The sequence below is a fragment of the Melopsittacus undulatus genome, chromosome 6 (assembly GCF_012275295.1).
Source record: "Melopsittacus undulatus isolate bMelUnd1 chromosome 6, bMelUnd1.mat.Z, whole genome shotgun sequence".
Taxonomy (NCBI): Eukaryota; Metazoa; Chordata; class Aves; order Psittaciformes; family Psittaculidae; genus Melopsittacus; species Melopsittacus undulatus.
This window is the reverse complement of record NC_047532.1, coordinates 14273016-14290318: the sequence shown is the minus strand read 5'-3', so window position 1 is coordinate 14290318 and position 17303 is coordinate 14273016. Positions and strand designations below refer to the sequence as shown.

Sequence of the window (17303 nt, the reverse complement as noted above, 5' to 3'; positions counted from 1 at the left end):
GGCTGTCCAGACACAGCATCTGTGTTGGCAGAGCTGGTAAACAGTCTCCAGAGCTGGCACACAACCCATTGAGTCAATACTGCAAGACAGAAAGGACTCACTCTTACATGACAGGAGGTCCATGAGGGTATCCCACAGCCAGTGTCCAGCCTGCAGTGTGGGCTGCCATAACATTTCATCTCTGTTAAGTGTCATTGCACTGCTATTGAGGATTTGCTTGGTTGGAGCTTCCCAAGCGGGTGCAGAGCAGGAGGACACCAAGGTGACAATGCAGTCAGGTCATGGTGTGCAGACGTACTCATCGGACCAGTCCTGGCAGTGCTGGATGCCATCCCGACACAGCCTCCGGGGGATGCAGGAGCAGTACTCATAGAGCACAGGGCTGCAGCTCCACCAATCCGACCCGCACAGGGGGCAGGCAGCTGCTGGGAGGGATGGAAAACAGGGAACAGGAATGCTTCTGCTGCACTGACCCCTTCCCTCCCTCCTTACACTGGCAGCCACCCTTCCATCCCCTGCAACTACTGAAGAGTGATAACATTGCCACTGTGAACCCACCAAAGGGGACACTTGCTTGATGCTCTTGTGGGAGACAACCAAGGAGCATGACAATAAACACAACTTTCATGGCAGATGTGCCATCCTGGGAGGAACAGCTAGCTGTAATGGATTTCTGGTTAGCAAGCTACTCTAGGGAGAGCTCAAAACCAGGGGGGAGGGTGACTTAGGAACAAATCTGCTGCTCATCTGACCAAGAGAAGGATCTAGGTAGCTGGCTTTGAAGCTGCTGAGCACACTCAGCCCCCCAGCTCTCAGATGTACCCATCTCCTGAGCAACAAACAAAGGCCAATTTGAATGGTCACTGCTGCCTACAGCTGCTTATCATTATGAGAATTGCTCCATGCTCAGCAAGCCACAGAAGAGGAGTGACTTTTGGGGCTAGGAACAAAGCACGGAGCCTTTCCCCTCTCAATTGCCACCAGGTTTGACACAGAGCTCTTGGCAGCTGGTGGGATGGAGCCCTCATGGTTCATACATCCTATCTCAGCTATTTTGTGCTTTAGCAATGGGTGCCAGCCTCCAGGTGTTTCCAGCAGCACCAGTGAGCACCACACCTGTACAACCCATCTTAATCCATCAGCAGGAGAGACCTTTTTCCCAACAGAAGCCAGATGAGAGACTCACAGCTCCCCATCTCATCCGAGCAGTCTCCACAGTCATTCATCCCATTACACCTCTTGTCGGCATAGATCCAGTACTTGGAGTTACTGCAGCGGAAAACCAGGTATCCCGGCAGGCTGTGGGGCCAGTCACCTACGAGGGACACACAGGACATGGATGTGCTGGCTAACGTTGAGATGGCAGGTACCAAAGGCTGCTGACATCAGAAGGGGTAAGCAGTCATTCCCTTGTGCGGTGTCCAGGGGTGAATGGCACCACAGATGGGGAAACTGTGGCTGGGGAGGGAAAGGGACACAGTGTCTGAGCTGGAAACTGGGTCTGGGTGCTCCAGGCTTCTGCATTAGTGACTTTTTCCAGGGTATTTGGACAAGAAATGAACCCTGTAGGAAAACAGTTTAACCAATGGGGGAGAACTGCACCATGGGTTAACGGCATTCAAAAGGGAAGATCAGAGGAGCTTGGAGTGCAATTCCCGGCATTCCCGCTAGGATTTGGGCAGTGCCAGCTCTCAGCATCTGCCCTGCAAATGATCTACCAGGTTTATCTGCTCACATACGCAGCCAGAAGCACGGAGCAGGGTTAGAGGTACAGCGGCTGCTCTGCCTCACAGCAGCAACACCAGCACGGGGATACAGTCACGACAGAGGCACTCACCACAGAGCATCTCCTGCTCATCCTCCCCGTTCCTGCAGTTGCTGGCTCTGTCACAGACCTGGCTGGCAGGGATGCAGGCAGCTCTGTCATCACACAAGAAGCCTGTCCGGTTGTTGGAGGCTGCACAAAAGCGGGTCACTGAAGGGAAAGCAAGAAACACTTTATTTCCCATCATTTTCACGGTGTGATCAAGGGGGAAAAGGGGGATTTCCGAAATCCATTTTTTGTTCTGGAAGTAACCAGGGGCCAGGATTAATCTGTGGTTGGTTCATGGCAGAGCCTGAAAACAGTACCAGTCATCTGAAGTGCCATCCAGAGCTACCACAGCCCTGTGGAACAGCACAAAGGGCTGGTGGTGACTCAGGCTGTGCAATGCCGGCACAGCCCCACATCACCCTGCTGGTCCTTGTCCTTCCTCCAGGTCTGCACTGGAAGCATCACCTCACAGTGATGAACATGAAGGCTCTTTCCATGCCACATCATTTTATGCCTTTCTTAACAAAGAAATAGCAGCTCTTGTGATACCAACCTGGTGCCCATGGCCGGAGCCCCAGTGCCACTGCCAAGGCCACGATGGCAGCGAGGATGAGCAGTGCCCCAGCAGAGATGCAGACACACCTCTGTGTGCAGCCTGTCCGGGCACTGCATGGCCGGCAGCATCCTGTTGGGAGGCAAGAGCAAGAGGTGAGGGGCTGGGGTTGGGTCCAGCAGGGTCATTGGGAACAGCACAAAGCCATAAGGGTGGTGTTTTGGGGTTCTGGCAGGGGCTGCTGGGGTTTAGGGGTTGATAGCTGAGTTATGATAGCCAGACTCTGACATTAAACACCTCCTCATAAGGAATCTTGATGCTTGCAGTGTAGAAGAGCCTGTGCTGCTGTTATGGAGCCCTGGAATCAAATAGCACAAACACTGTGGTAGGAGCTCACCCAGTGCGCTTGGATGCAGAAGAGGTGAGAAGGCCAAGCCCCTGCCTGACCCAATGGGACAGCAATGCCCTTTTCAGCAGCCAAAACACAGGGCAGGTCAGTGTAAGGCTGGGACATGGCCCTCCCAGAGCCCACAGCAAAACTCCAAGAGTTAAAATTCCATTTTACAGCATTTTGGGCTTTCTGTCCCAAACCAGGGCTTCAACACCCCCATAGAACAAGGCTGAAATATCAGCTCAAACCTGTCACAACCAGCCTAAAAGCTGCCCATCCCCTCCCAGAGGGGTACAAAAGGCAGCAACCTTCCAGGAGCTCCAGCTTCCATAAATCAAATCAAATCCGGAAGCTAAAGGCCAAACCCAGAGTCATTACAACACAACAGCAGCACATACAAGGGCAACACCAGCCAAGCTGCCTTCTTGGTCTCTAAACCAACACTGTGCTTCCTGCATTCCTTCAGATTTCCAGACTGGAAAGGCAAGGTTCACGTGGCCACCTGAGCAACACGGGTTGGTGAAGGCCACCCTGCCCCTTAAAGCGGGGTTTTGGCAAACCTGAACTCACATTGCTGTGATTGGAAAGTTAGAATATGCCGGAGCTGTGCTTTGCCTTTACTGAGCTGCTGTGTTGTGCAAACACGAGTGCAGGTGCAGCCTTCACTCAAGCACAGGGGATCCTGGCTGCAGTCACCACCATCCCTGGCATGCTTGAGCAGGAAACCAAGCACAGGATGTTTCAGCTTAGAAGGAAAGTGGTGAATGAGAGTGTGTGTGCCCGCAGGACAACACCTTTGGGCAGAAAGCACAACAGTTGCAACTGGATGTGAGTATAATGCAACGGCAGTGATGAAGTGTCGCTGCAACCTGATCTACAGGTTTGCTATCGATCCTGTTTGATTTCACCTCCTCCTTAACACAGACAAAATTCACTGAAGTTTGGCCATTAAAACATATAGAAAGCCTATGGCAAGTTCATGCTGAGCCTGTGATAGGTGAGTGCTCCATCCCTGGCGATGTTCAAGGCCAGGCTGGATGAAGCCTTGGGTGATATGGTTTAGTGTGAGGTGTCCCTGCCCATGGCAGGGGGGCTGGAACTGGATGATCTTAAGGTGCTTTCAAACCCTAACTATTCTATGATACTATGCTACTATACCATATCACTGCCAACTCCAGGCCAAAAGAGAACAGTCTTTTAGCCTGGATGTCTTACTGCACAGAAGGGGGACAAAAACCAGCCTCAATAGGCCATAAATGCTGGTTGTATTTTACATTACATAAGCAGTTTCAATAGATATATAATTTAATAATAGCAATGTTAAGCTCTGCATTTTATTCATTACCTTTTCCTTCAGAGAGAGACTCCGTCAAAGCCCATGTAGTTACATCACCATTTCTCTAGAAGGAAAGGGATAAAAAGACTGTTACCATGCAAGGAATGCCTTTCTAGTTCTCATCCCATCTTGCCCAGGAATAGATAATATATTCCTTCTTTTATATACAAGTGAAAATTGCCTTGGTGGAAACTCAGAAATTCGTCAATCAGATCACCTTTAAATCTCAGTTTCCCATTTGGAAAACAAACGCTGATGCCCAGTCCAGCACCTTGTATCAATACTTTCCTTCTGTATCAGATTAAGTCGAAACAGCTCCCAGCAACCAGCAGTAAAGAGGTCAGACAAACAGCACTACCAAGAGCACAAGTACTTTAGGAAACAGCTGCACCCAAGAGCTTTTCCAAAGGGAAGGACTGTACCTGAGGGTGAGTTTTGTTCATGCTTCCCAGAGCTACAGCCCTCTCAGGAGCCTGAAGGATCACGGAGAGTTTTCTGTACCTTAATGTGAGTGGTGTTACCAGGATACAATCCCAACAGAAGGAGGAAAGCAAAGGGCGTGCAGGAGAGGATGGGGAAGGCTGTGCCAAGCCTGTGCTCCAGGCTCTGGTTGGAAGTGGGGTTTTTGGTTTGCTTCTTATTCCTGCTGTGGATCCATTTTGGTTTCACAAGGGGGGCATTAGGCAAAACATAAAGGACACAGATTTTGGATGCTGAGAATCCCACTGCTGTTCCTCACACCTGTTTGGAAGATGAGGACTCACTCTTTGCTCATAAGGCTGGTGCTGGTCAGAGCAAATCCCCCTTTCACAGTGAAAGCCTGAGAGAAGAGCATCTGAACATAGACTCATAGAATGGTTAGGGGTGGAAAGAACCTTAAGATAACCAGTTCCAACCCCGTGTTCAGCAAGTCTCCTTTCTCCCCACCTCTTTCCCAGGACAATGCTGCCTCCAAGCAGCATCAACCCAGACTCACACAAGATGACGAGTCCTCAGCACAGCTGTGCAGGATTCAACCATCTGGAACAGCTTCCCTGCCTGGGCAGTGAGCACAGGCATTAATAAATCCTCCAGGGATCCTCTCTTTTACTTGCATACGTGAATTTGCAGGCCTGCAGTAATTCCTTAGCGGCTCAGCCCATAGCTAACATGCACTTAAAACCAGGCTGCAGCCTCTAAACTGGCTGCAGGGCTCAGCACTGCACACACAGTGCAGCTCTGCAGCTTCCAGGATAAAACAATGTGAGCAGGCAGCTCTGTCAAGGGGGTAGGAGGGAGAAGAAGCACTGGCATCAAGGGTTTGAGCAGCCTGTGTTGCTCTTGCTTGCAGGAAGGTCCGCAGGTCTCCAGTGCCTGCCAACTGTTGCCACCTAAAAGAGCATGATTACTCCTCAAGCGCTTGCAAAAATAGCTTACCAGGGCTTCATAGAGGAGCTGGCAGCTATACTGCATGTAAGTTGGCCTTGAGACAGCTGCCCTGAATTGATTCAAAGGACCAGATTATGCCTGACATGGAGGAACAATCACAGCTACTTCCCTCTCCATCCCCATACAAACTCATTCTCAGTTTCATTGAGTTAATACAGCCCTGCACTCTCCTGTTCAGCCTTTTAGGAGCTCCTCCTTCAGCGTGGCGACATCGATTTCAACACAGCAGAAGCTTCTCACACGAATACATCACTAAAACTCTTCCATTTCAAGGATAATTTGGGGTGAAAGCACCTAACACCAAGTAGCAAACAGTCTGCAAGTATGGACACTTCCTACAACACAGAAGAAGGAACAGATGAAGGGTTAAAACCTGTGCACCCTAAATTCTAGATCTCTTTAAAAGAGGAAGTTTTTGGTTCTAATCTTGATACAGAAGGACTGTTTTGAGCCTTCATACAGTTTAGGAAGTGATGGTGAGTCTGCTGAGTCCCATTTAAAAGCCAGGCCAGGCAAATGTTCGTGTCTGCCATCTCTCACCATCTATTTTCTACACCAAGACTATAAAGCTCAGCTTCAGCCAGCCAGGCAGCTGGGTTTTAGAGCAGTTACCCCACATCAAAGACAGCTTATAGTTCAGAACAATGAGGCCATGAGAATGAGGTAACAAATGCAAACCCTTCTGAAATCAAAGTAAGGATAGAAACCTTTGCCAAAGACCTGAGAAGCTGAAGAGGAGACACAGAGCAAGGCATTCAGTATGACAGGAGACTACTGCTAATTCTAGCACCTAAAGAGAACCCCAGTCCTCCCCCATGTACCATGGCTGCTTGTGCCTGCAGTGCATTGCACACACTTGAGAGGGCTGCCTCATTTGTGTCAAGATGATTCCATTTCAAGTCTGATACACGTTCAACTGCACACATGCCTAAAGAGAATATGAAATACTTCCCCCCTGCAATCTCAGTAGTTTAAAGTCCTTTGTTTAAACATTGATCTTGAGCAGAGATCAAACCTCAACTGCAACCTCTGCAAATGAAGATGTCAGGAAGTCATTTAACAACAAATGAGTGGGACAGGCCAGTTTGCAAAGCCAAATGCCAAGACAGCTTAAATAGTCCATTTAGGTTAGAAATCTTAGGAAACAGCTCAATCACTGCAGCCTCGCTGGTGTCTGATTTCACCGAGGGAAGATGACAAGAGCTTACACGTACGACACCGAACGAATTCCTCAGGCTCTGGCTGGCTCTCAAAGCAGAAGTGCCAAGTGACAGATTGCCACAGGCACAGTTTCCTGTGACCTAACAGCGTCACAGAATCACTGGCTTCACCGCACGGATCACTTGGCTGAAATGTCATTAAACAGAGAACAAAAGGCAAAACACGTAAAACTTGAGCGTTCTCCCCTGGCGGCAGGCAGATACAACGCCAAATGGAAGCAGAAGTTGTTGAAGTCAAAGCTAGGAGTGTAAGCAACGAAGTCAAACCTTTTGGAAGAGAAAGCTTTGTGAAATCAAGTCATCAACACAAGGGAGGTTGTAACTGCACACATTTGAAACAGGCAAATAGCCATGTTTTCGTGAAGCTGTAATACTCCCTCTGCAACTACGTGTAATAGGAAAGGAAAACATTTATACAGGCTTGAAAACATGTCTATGATAGCTCCTCAGTTAGAAAAACTGGGATTGACAAAGCCTCTTCTGGAAAGGCAATCCCAAACAACGCAGCGCTAAGGAGACAGGCAACAACTGCTGAAACAAAGCCCATATTTACACAGTAGTTGCTGAACATCCATGGCACACAGCACATCCAACGCTGCTCAAAGCAGAACACTGGCATGCTGCACCAAACCAGGGCTCTGTACTGAGCTTTCACTGCTTGAGCAGAAATAGACATCTTGGCTGAATCACTGCTGCAGAGAGAGGGATTTCCCACCCCTGCTATCATGCAAGGGAGCAGAGCTCCAAACCTACCACGCCAGCAGTCACGCTCGAGGCCTTTGCAATAATGCCATGGTACACACAATGGTACCTGTCAGTGGCTGTTGGCACCCGCATTTCTGGGCCACCACATTGTCCCATTGAAGAATTTAGCATGAAGAGATACCACTCTTTTAAGACTTCAAATTGCAGTGTCTGCACGTTGATAGAAGCCTCCTTAAAACAAGCATTGCTCAGTGCTAACTGACACAAAAACCAGGGAGTGCTTCTGAGGGTTTCCAGCAGCACTGCGCAGGCCACTAATGCACATTCCTGCTTAATGGCCCTGCAAAGCTCCATCCTCTGTAGTTACACAACCACCAGCCCAATTACGAATGACAACTGAACCAGTTTCAACAGTGAGGGAGCACAACACTGCATCCTCCAGAATCACAGACTCATACAGTCAGAATGGTTTGGGTTGGAAAAGACCTTAGGACCACCAAGTTCCAACCCCCCTGCCATGGGCAGGGACACCTCACACTAAACCATGTCACCCAAGGCTCTGTCCAACCTGGCCTTGAACACTGCCAGGGATGGAGCATTCACAACCTCCCTGGGCAACCCATTCCAGTGCCTCACCACCCTAACAGTAAAGAACTTCCTTATACCTAACCTGAACTGCCCCTGTTTAAGTTTGAACCCATTTCCCCTTCCGTTCTCACCAGAATTCAAAACATGAGCACATATTGTTTGAAGGTTTTTAAGCCTTCAAGGGAGTTCTGTACAATCAGCAAAATATCATGAGTTAGAAACCATGCATTCTAGCCAGCTTTCAGATAGAGACCCCACCATAATTCACATGCACTCCCCAAATTGCTAGCATTTTAGGAACCAGCACACAGTGATCTCCTCAAAGCAAAGAGCCACAAAAGCTGTGTTAGAAATCCAAGGGACGTTGCTAGTAGTTGTGTTGGTGAACCATAGAGCAAAATCAGGTCACACTGCCATGAGAGGAACGCGACAGACAGGCTTTCACAGTGAGTATGTGCAGCCAACAATTCACCATAGCAAAAAACCATATAGTCAACATCTTCTATACCGTCAATTTTATTTGTCTGTTCTCATTTCTCAGGAATCAGCTTGCTTCTGGAAATGAAGTTACAAGACTGGAATAGTTAACCAAGAACAGAAGGAAGGATTTCTTCAGAAAACACAGGTGCTAACTTTACAAGCAGTTTAAGACTTAAACTTGACAAAAGAATTGACCATGGTATGCTCTCTGGGTGTGAAGGGGTATGTCCATAGGTTTTAACAGAGTTCCATCTTCCACAAACCGAGTTCTAGCCTACAGCACCTCACAAATGTTTCCATCTTTGATATTGCCAAGTTGTAGGAAACAAATATATATATATTTCTATTTTTGGAGCCAGGGCTGTCTGTGCATGAACATGAACAAGAACAAAAATTCCGCAGATAGTTTTATAGTATTTTCTTTAACTACAACAGAAAGTGCAACACTAAAAAGGCATCTCCTGCCTACTTAAAATGTCTTATACCTTTACAAAGCTAACTCTGAATGTACACATTACATCCTAGAACACACAAACAGGTTGGAAAGTGTCATGGCAGTATGGAAAGCACGCTTACAGGTTCTGTAAGCAAAGACAGGCAGCAAACACCAGTGAGAAGTGACTAGGTGGAAACAAACAAATTCAAGATGTCTGAATCTTGACTACTAGCTGAAAACAAAATCCCATGACGTGTGTTGATTCTGTAACTTTATTTGCATTTAAAGACTGGCTGCTAAGCTTCTTATCTGAAGAACCACCACAATCAATCAGGAGTTGCTAGCTCTGTTAGAATTAGTCTATTAGATCCAGGGGAGGCTTATTTAAATGGCTGATTGAGCCAGGTTGACTTTTGTAGGAAGAGGTCCTGCTTCTTCATGTTCCTCAGTCTTGCATCTAACCACAACGAGTGCAGAGGATGGGTATCTGTTCAGTTTTTGTTCATTCATGTATTCCAGATCTCCATAGATGCTCAGCTTCTGGAAGAGTGAAACAATTCAGTTTCAGACAAAGACTCTCCATACTGGGAATAAAATGCATTTCATTATACAACTTTATTCCTGGTTCTGATGGCTGCAGCCCTTCAATACAAGTGAACCCAGGCTTTCTTTACCATCTGAAATTCATGGCTAGCACAAGATTTGCATCCAAAAGAAAGTATTAAATCTGCGAGAACAGTAGATACAGTGCCTGTGTAACACCAATAACATGCTGTCACTTCTGTTCTCACTACTGATCCTCCTGGATTAAACCCATGCTGCCTTCCACCTACACCATCCGACCCTCAGTATAGCTTCATTCCCACAAAAATCATAAGCAGCCTCCATTTGTTACAAGTAATCTGAAGGTTGTCAAGAGGAGAATGCTACAAACCAAAAGACATCTGTGCTGTCTGAGTAAGGCTCAAAGCCCCCATCAGCTTCGGGAAGGCGGAAGAATTGCTCAGCTATAAAATCATCATTTGAATAACACACAAAGAAACACTCAACCTCTTTCTAGTTGAACCCCCCCAAATATTTCTTAGTTTCTAGCCAGGAACATAAAAGTAATATCATTAATACAATAAAAACTATTAGAAGTTATAAAACAGCAGTACCTCAGATGGAACATATTGCTCTACAGCTGTAGCTACAGTTGCACAACAAATCCAGAGCAGCACCAACACTGACAGGACAAGTGTAGTGGTTAAAATCCAACTGGAATTTCTGAAATGGAAAGAATGTTACTAGATTTCATATACTGAATGCAAGACAATGGAGCCTCTCAAAAATCTGGCTCAATTTTGACTGCATTTTCTGTTGATTCATTAGCCTCTAGCTCTTTCAGCTACACAGCCACTTCAGGCCCCTCGGTACTCTAATGCCTATTTAGTATCTGACTTGAAAGACTTGCTGGATTCTTTTTATTTGGCCCATTTAGCTTTAAACCCAGATTTTTCTGTTACATATTTGGTGTGCAATTCACTGAGCCTTCATGTGTGAACTCTGAAGGAGAAAGTAATCAGAGTAAAGAAAAGAAGAATCAAAATACTGATCTTCAGTAAAGCTTTAATACAGACACACTGGGTATTTTCAGCCTGGAAATGAGACATAACAGTGGCTTTCCTATCAGACAAGCCCAAAGCAAAATACAAGTGTTTTGCCCTGAAACATACCCAGAGCTAAAGAACAGGCAAAACCCAGTATTGATTAAACAGTTCACAGAACACACCCCAAAACCAGCACAGGAAATACAATGTTCATTTGAAATGGAAAGGAGAATCAAAGTTGGCAGAATAGCTTGCAAACATCATGGGGCCAGTATGGAAAAGTAGCAGCAACAGACACATAATTTTAACTGCTCTGCATCTTGAACCTAAGAGACTTATAGGACTTGGAGATCTTGCAACAGTGCCCCCATACAGGCAGAGGAAAGGCCATTATCCTCCTTACTAGGTACAGACATTCTAGAATATACATACATAGAGAGACACTTGAAAAAGCTGTCGTTTGCTCGCTCTTCAAAAAGCCCTCTGTACGTCTGTGAGCTTCCTGGGTGTAGGTCTGCTGAAACACAGGAGCAGAAACAGCAGTCAGGAAAGCAGTAAGAGAGGAGACCCAAACACCACACAGTTTATCTATACAGAGAGCATAAAGGGAAGCTTTAAAAACGGCCCTAGCTTGCATGTTTCTATTTCCAGCAGAGCCTGCTTTCTACCACAGGCTTTGCTAAGTGTACACAGTACAGTCTGCATGGCAAAGAATTCTCCTATTTCAGCTTTCTAAAAAGTTAGCTTTCATGTGCCACCTGCAGCTACTTTCCTGTTATTCTGCATGCAGGGAACATTTGCATTTGCTCTTCCAAAACACAAAGAACAACTTACGAGCAGCTTTACTCAGCGGCAAGGATCCTCTTGTATCTGCAGCTTCCTGGTCAAGCTGTGGAACATACTGTACTTCTGGCTTTGACTAAAACAAAACCAGGAGTTAGGAGAAGATCCTGCTAGCAAGCTCCCACTGAGCTTGGTAAGTTACAGAACTAATATTGAAGTTAACCTTGAGACATGCACCAGTCACCTAAGTTTGATCCCCTTCCCCCAGCCCTAAAGGCAGTGAAATACTAGCAAAAACTAAACACTTTTGATAGTGCTCTGTAATCTTTTGTGTGCCTGGAAGGAGCAGAGTGAAACATTTAGCAGCCAGGACACCTTAATGTCGATGAAAAAGGCAAGCACCTGGAATATGACAATTTTGCCATCATCTGCTTGAAGATAGAAAGTCCATGAGGATGTTATGAAGCTCTGAGCTGAATCCATCATGTCACTCCAGAATGATCTCACCAGCGTCAGTGGAAAGAGAAGATGAATTCTTGGCATCAGGGACATTAACTGCAAGCACAACATTCACTGGTTTTCCATTTGGTTTCATACAAAAAGGACAGAAATGCTGTTCTTGCTCACTCGTTACCCCATTATCTAGATTGCAGTCCTTAGGAACATTTATGTTCCATTTGAAGAAATTTTAAAGAGAGAAGACACACGCACTGAACAGAAAACAAGTAGGTGGTATTTGAAAAACATGTCATCTACTTACTTGCTCTTGCCTTAATTCAGCAAATGGCAATTGGTTCTGGCATCCAAGATGGCAAGCATATTGTTCATCAGATTGGGAATATGCTTCAGTACAGGCTGCAAGGAAGAATTTCCCCAAATGAGAAGATAAATTCTGCATTTTAGTTAAGAAAACATTTTCAGTATAAGTTGGATCAGAAACAAAGCAGCAGTTGAAAGATTGACAATCCCATTTGCAGGGAAAGATGTGGCAATCACTCCAAGGATAGCATTTGCTCTGAGGTCTAATGAAGGTTAAGGAATGAGAGCTTTGACAGATGATGTGGTTGAAATCTGAATGCAGTCACAGCAACTGATCAGAAACATTACCCTGGCCAAACTCAAGGATGCAGGTTTTCATTGATCCTCTCACTGCCCCTATTTTTTTTTTCTCTACACAGCACATAAACCATGATTTTTTACCTCAGAGAGGTAAAGAAAAGTGACAGAATCCTAAAAAGAACAAAGGGACCATCAGTCCATTAAATCCCTTTGAAGTAACAGGAGTAGTCACAGTATGACAGGAAAATCAGAGGAGCATTTTCCTGCTACTGTGACAAGTACAGAAATTGCTCTGGAAGTACTATGGAGTCATTTTCTAATGAAGAATGAAGTCAACTCTTTGTTTTACAGACAACTTCTATTAGTTGCGTACTAGAGATCATAAAGACCACAGAGTAATCAGGCAGACAACACACGGGCACAGCTCTTCCCTAAAACTAAAGATTAAGTGGACAATGTTGCAGTTCTACCTGAACTAAAGAATCAAACCAAGCAGCAATACAGAGGACAGCAGCACTCCCCATTTTCTGCAGGAACAAAGACCATTATAAGGTCTAAAGGGCTGGAAGAAAGCATGGCATCAGCCACTAAGCATCTGAGTGTTCAGCTCCTAGCACCTGAACAGTGATTCCATGGCAAAAGTGCTACCAAACTAGTGTTTGTAGGCATACAGAAGCATCAGAAGACAGAATTGAGCAGATCAGCCAAGATCTATCTTGCCAAGCACAGAATATTTAGTCAGGGCACCAACCAACAGATTACAGAACATAAGCCAGCAAAAGACAACAGCTTCAGGAAGGAGAGTTAAACCAGGAAGTAAGCAACTGTTCCATTACCTCTACATGTGGTCTATTGCTACACCACCCTTTTTTATGGCACTCTTTCATGTGTGGTTTGACAACCAGACTGACATGATGTATCACAGCTATACACGGTGTATGACAGACTAGAGCATTAGCCCATTTCTAGAGTATTTAATCCAGTTTTGTAGCATGTCAGCATCTCTGCATGTCAGGCTTTCTACTTCCCTAACTTCTATCAGCTCTCTGAGCCAGCCACTACCCCTCTTGTTTTTGTGAGCTACTGACGGGAATCCTTTTGAGTCCTGGCTTAGTTCTTAACTGTGTTGGAAACGTTGACAGGGAGCTCCTACCTTCCCTGGTTTGGGTGGTTATGTCCCACTTAATCTCTGAATAAAACTGTGAATCAGCTGCCTGGATGAAAGTATTACACAATTCCAACCCCAATATTAATATGGACTATAGGAAACATATTTAATTTCACTATGAAATTTCTACTCTTAACACAGATAATCTGCGAGAATTAATCACTAGTATCTAATAACGTATTTCAAACAAAACACATACCTTGCTCCCAAGAGTTTAGCTGTAGGTAAGGCTCAGGATGTAGCCTAGACCACATGTTACAATGCAGACAGCTCATCAAGATCTGCATTCTAAACAATTCACTTGTACAGAAGTCTGCCAGACATGGTAAATGGGACTCAATGCAACTTGGAATTATTAGTGTTCATTTGACTGGATTTTTCCCCCCAGCCATTTTGTATGACACACTGTTTATAGTAAAATGAAGCATTGCTAATTTATTTACAGAGACTGATGTCACTTAAGACCTTGTCAGGAAAACAGCAATACTAAGGCTCAAGTAAGGAGAAACCTGCAGAGAACAGAAAACTTTTCCTAAGAGTTGCTTGTTTTTCTTGCATCCCATACATAAAGTTTCAGAAGTTGTTAAAACAAGAAAGCAACTGAAGTAATCCCACCAATATAACACCACCTTTTCCTGCTCCTCCCTCTGTTATGTGTGCACATTATGGGATGCTGAAGGAGGGCTGAAGACTTACCTGAGTCACATTCCAGTTTGGTGCGATTTAAATCAATGCCATCATCCACAAATTGACAAATGGAAAACAGCCTGCAGCCTCGCTGGCATGCATACAGCTCCTCTTCCTGGGGAGGCACAAGGACAGGTTTGTATCCCTCCATTCAAGAATGTATTGTCAGAAAGCAAAGCATTTTTTTTTGTTAAGTGCTATAAAAAGCTACCCACCAGAACACCATCCTCCTTCCTTCCACTAGACCTAGTAGCCAGCTAAACACAAGACTCTGGATGACCTGAAATAAAACCCCAGCTACAGCTCTTGAACACTAACACACACATTGATCTGTTTCAGAGCTCTTCATCCTGTGGTGGAGCAAACCTGGAACAGCAAATTCTGTTTTGTAATTCCAGCCCTGTAACTCACACTCTGTTCTTAAGGGGTTTAAATATCAGAGCCACTGTTTTAAAAGATTTACTGATGTTTAAGCCTACAAAGGTTCAATAACTTCCATGTCAGAACTTAAACAGTAGAACCTAACGGGAAGGGGCAAAAAAAGGCTAATTTCGGCAGTGCATTACAAAGCATCTACCAAACTCTAATCAGAACTACAACAGAACTGCCAAAATAAGAGATCATTCTGATGTACTATCCCAGCTCCCTGGATCACTGCTTACTTGTCAAACCAGTTCCACAAACACACATTTATTATATTGAACCAAAGGGGAAAAGTTGTTCCTCACTGCAGCTATTAAAATGATGCCAATCTAGAAAGCCTACACCCACTATTTCTTCTCTCCACAATACCAAAGGGAAGAATGTGCACTTTCCACATATAGTGCTCCCCACATTGCAGAACTAAAAACAGCCTCTCCTAGTTATGATCACATCCTGTTGTGTATCAGACCCATCAAAACCACTAACAACCACTCAAATGACTGCAGCCATCTGCTGTACAGGTGGAAAACGGGCTCTGAATTAAGTTAACAAAACCCAACTATACCACACCTCACTGTATAACCTATTGTAAAGGAACTGGCCATTGTCTCTGAGAGCACAAGTTCACCTGCTTTGAAGCACAAAGGTAGAAAACTGTGTACACAAAACTTAACTCTAACACCACTGACAAGGTGGCTGGGGTAGTTAGGCTGTTGCAGAAAATGTGACTGGTTTCCAACCCTACCCACTCTATGATACCCAGGCAGAATTAGCTTTGGCAGACAGATTTCTACAGCAGTGTTCCACAGAAGTCTCAATGAAGCCTGTCTTATTTTCCAATGACAACTAAACCAATTTCCTTCAGTTCAGCTGGGAGCATTGTGACAAACAGAAGAAAACACTCCACATAAAGGAAGAGCTGAGTGTCTTATTCAACAGCTCCTGCAAAACACAGCAAAGAACTGAGATGTACAACGAAAAAAATCACAGAAATATCTGCCTGCCTCAAACAAGTCCTGAAACAGAAACAAGAGCATTGCACCAAACCAGTATGGAAATGTATTATAGTAATAGTTAGTCCTAATTCCTCAGGTTTAGGTTTTTTTCTCCTCAACATCATCACATGTAGGCACCATATGTACATATGCCATATGTACATGTATAAGTTTACTTGCATTCCACGCAACTCCCTGCTACCCCTCGCTGTGGGGACACTGATACCAGCTACAGTCACAAAACCCAACTTAAGTTCCACATGGAAGCAGACAAAGTCCTATTACCTGACATTGTGACCAATCTGCCTGTTGCCCTTATGTGAAATCTCAAAGGTGGGGTGAGAGCTTCCATCATTTAGAGCTGAGCCTGCTACACAGCCACAGCTGATAATGAAGTACATTGCCAAGAAGAGATCAGGAAAGATGATTTTCAGTCCTAGATTTTCCACACTCAAACCAGCACTTCGAAGCCGTATAACACCTGAATCAACAGCAAACTCTGGCGTAGGAAATGATAGTCCCATTAGTAGACACTATTCCAGTATTTTATCATGAAATGAAAGAAAATCCATGCAAGCAAATCAAAGCACGGGTTGCAGGTTCTGACAAAATACTTGTTTATCATCATATACAGGTCCCCTGACTCAGGATCTCTGGCCTGTCATGAGCACAACACTGTTTTAGCTCCCAAAAATATGGGACCAGCCTAAGTTAAATTACAGCTGCCACTTTAACAGGAGTCAAAAAAGCAGCAAAACCCACAAAACTGCCCCGCAGTAACAAAGCCATATTTTTAAAGCCGAAATTCTTTTACAAGCTGCAGCCTAACCATCTATTTTCAAAATTAAGTATCTATCTTTAGAGAAGCCACTGCATTCCCTGCTTTGTTGGGACAAGAATCTACACAGATGAGGACACACCATGGAAGAAGAGCAGCACGTTACTAACTGCACCTGAACATTACAAGCATGAGCTTCTTTCATGCAACACTAGAATGGTTCAGGTTGGAAGGGACCTTAAAGCTCATCCAGCTCCAACCCCTGCCACAGGCAGGGACACCTTCCACTAGAGCAGCTTGCTCCAAGCCCCTGTGTCCGACCTGGCCTTGAACACTGCCAGGGATGGGGCAGCCACAGCTTCGCTGGGCACCCTGTGCTTATTCAAAAATACCTCAACACTGCCTGAGAAAGGCACAGGCCTCAGAAAGCACTCCTGCGGAGGGATCCCAGGTATGTCCCGTCACCGTGGAGCACAACAGGGAAAGGACAGGAGATGGAGCTGCAGGGAATGAGTGGTAAAGAACAAGCCGGGGCGCCGCTACGCTAGGGAGTGAGAAGGGAAGCGGTGCTGAGCCCGGGAAGGGGCCTGGGAAGGGGCCCCCCCGCCAAGCGCCGTGAGGCAGGGCCCGCCCGTACCTTGGGGTAGGTGTGCAGGGAGTAGGTCAGCTGGCAGGAGCGGTGACACGACGCCGTGCTGCCCAGCACGGAGTCAAAAGCCTCGGACGAGGCAGCAGGCAACGGCCCGGCCTCCCGAGCGCTGCCGCCGGCACCCACCAGGAGCACCAGGACCAGAGGCAGGCAGCACAGACCGCCCAACCGCGCCGCCATCTTCCTCCGCCCGCAGGCCCGCACTGGTGGGGCGGGGCTCTC

General features: G+C 45.8%; 2 protein-coding genes across 3 annotated transcripts; both read right to left on the bottom strand.

The window, feature by feature from the left end:
* Positions 1-279: 279 nt before the first annotated feature.
* Positions 280-4536, bottom strand: LDLRAD1 (low density lipoprotein receptor class A domain containing 1). Its single transcript, XM_005151289.2, has 6 exons — positions 4516-4536; positions 4103-4157; positions 2367-2498; positions 1838-1975; positions 1187-1315; positions 280-425 (listed from the first exon to the last, which is right to left on the bottom strand). The coding sequence occupies exons 1-6, from the start codon at positions 4534-4536 to the stop codon at positions 280-282; spliced, it is 621 nt and encodes a 206-aa protein (XP_005151346.2).
* Positions 4537-8534: 3998 nt separating this feature from the next.
* TMEM59 (transmembrane protein 59) lies at positions 8535-17289 on the bottom strand. 2 transcript variants are annotated; one of them, XM_005151148.3, is made up of 8 exons: positions 17070-17289; positions 14246-14351; positions 12083-12177; positions 11725-11877; positions 11374-11458; positions 10972-11056; positions 10108-10216; positions 8535-9490 (listed from the first exon to the last, which is right to left on the bottom strand). In XM_005151148.3, exons 1-8 carry the CDS (start codon positions 17259-17261, stop codon positions 9335-9337), a joined length of 981 nt encoding a protein of 326 aa, XP_005151205.2. In that variant the 5' UTR covers positions 17262-17289; the 3' UTR covers positions 8535-9334. The 2 variants fall into 2 exon arrangements, with proteins under 2 accessions (XP_005151205.2, XP_012984983.2); XM_013129529.3 differs by having other exon boundaries at positions 10972-11053.
* Positions 17290-17303: the final 14 nt, after the last annotated feature.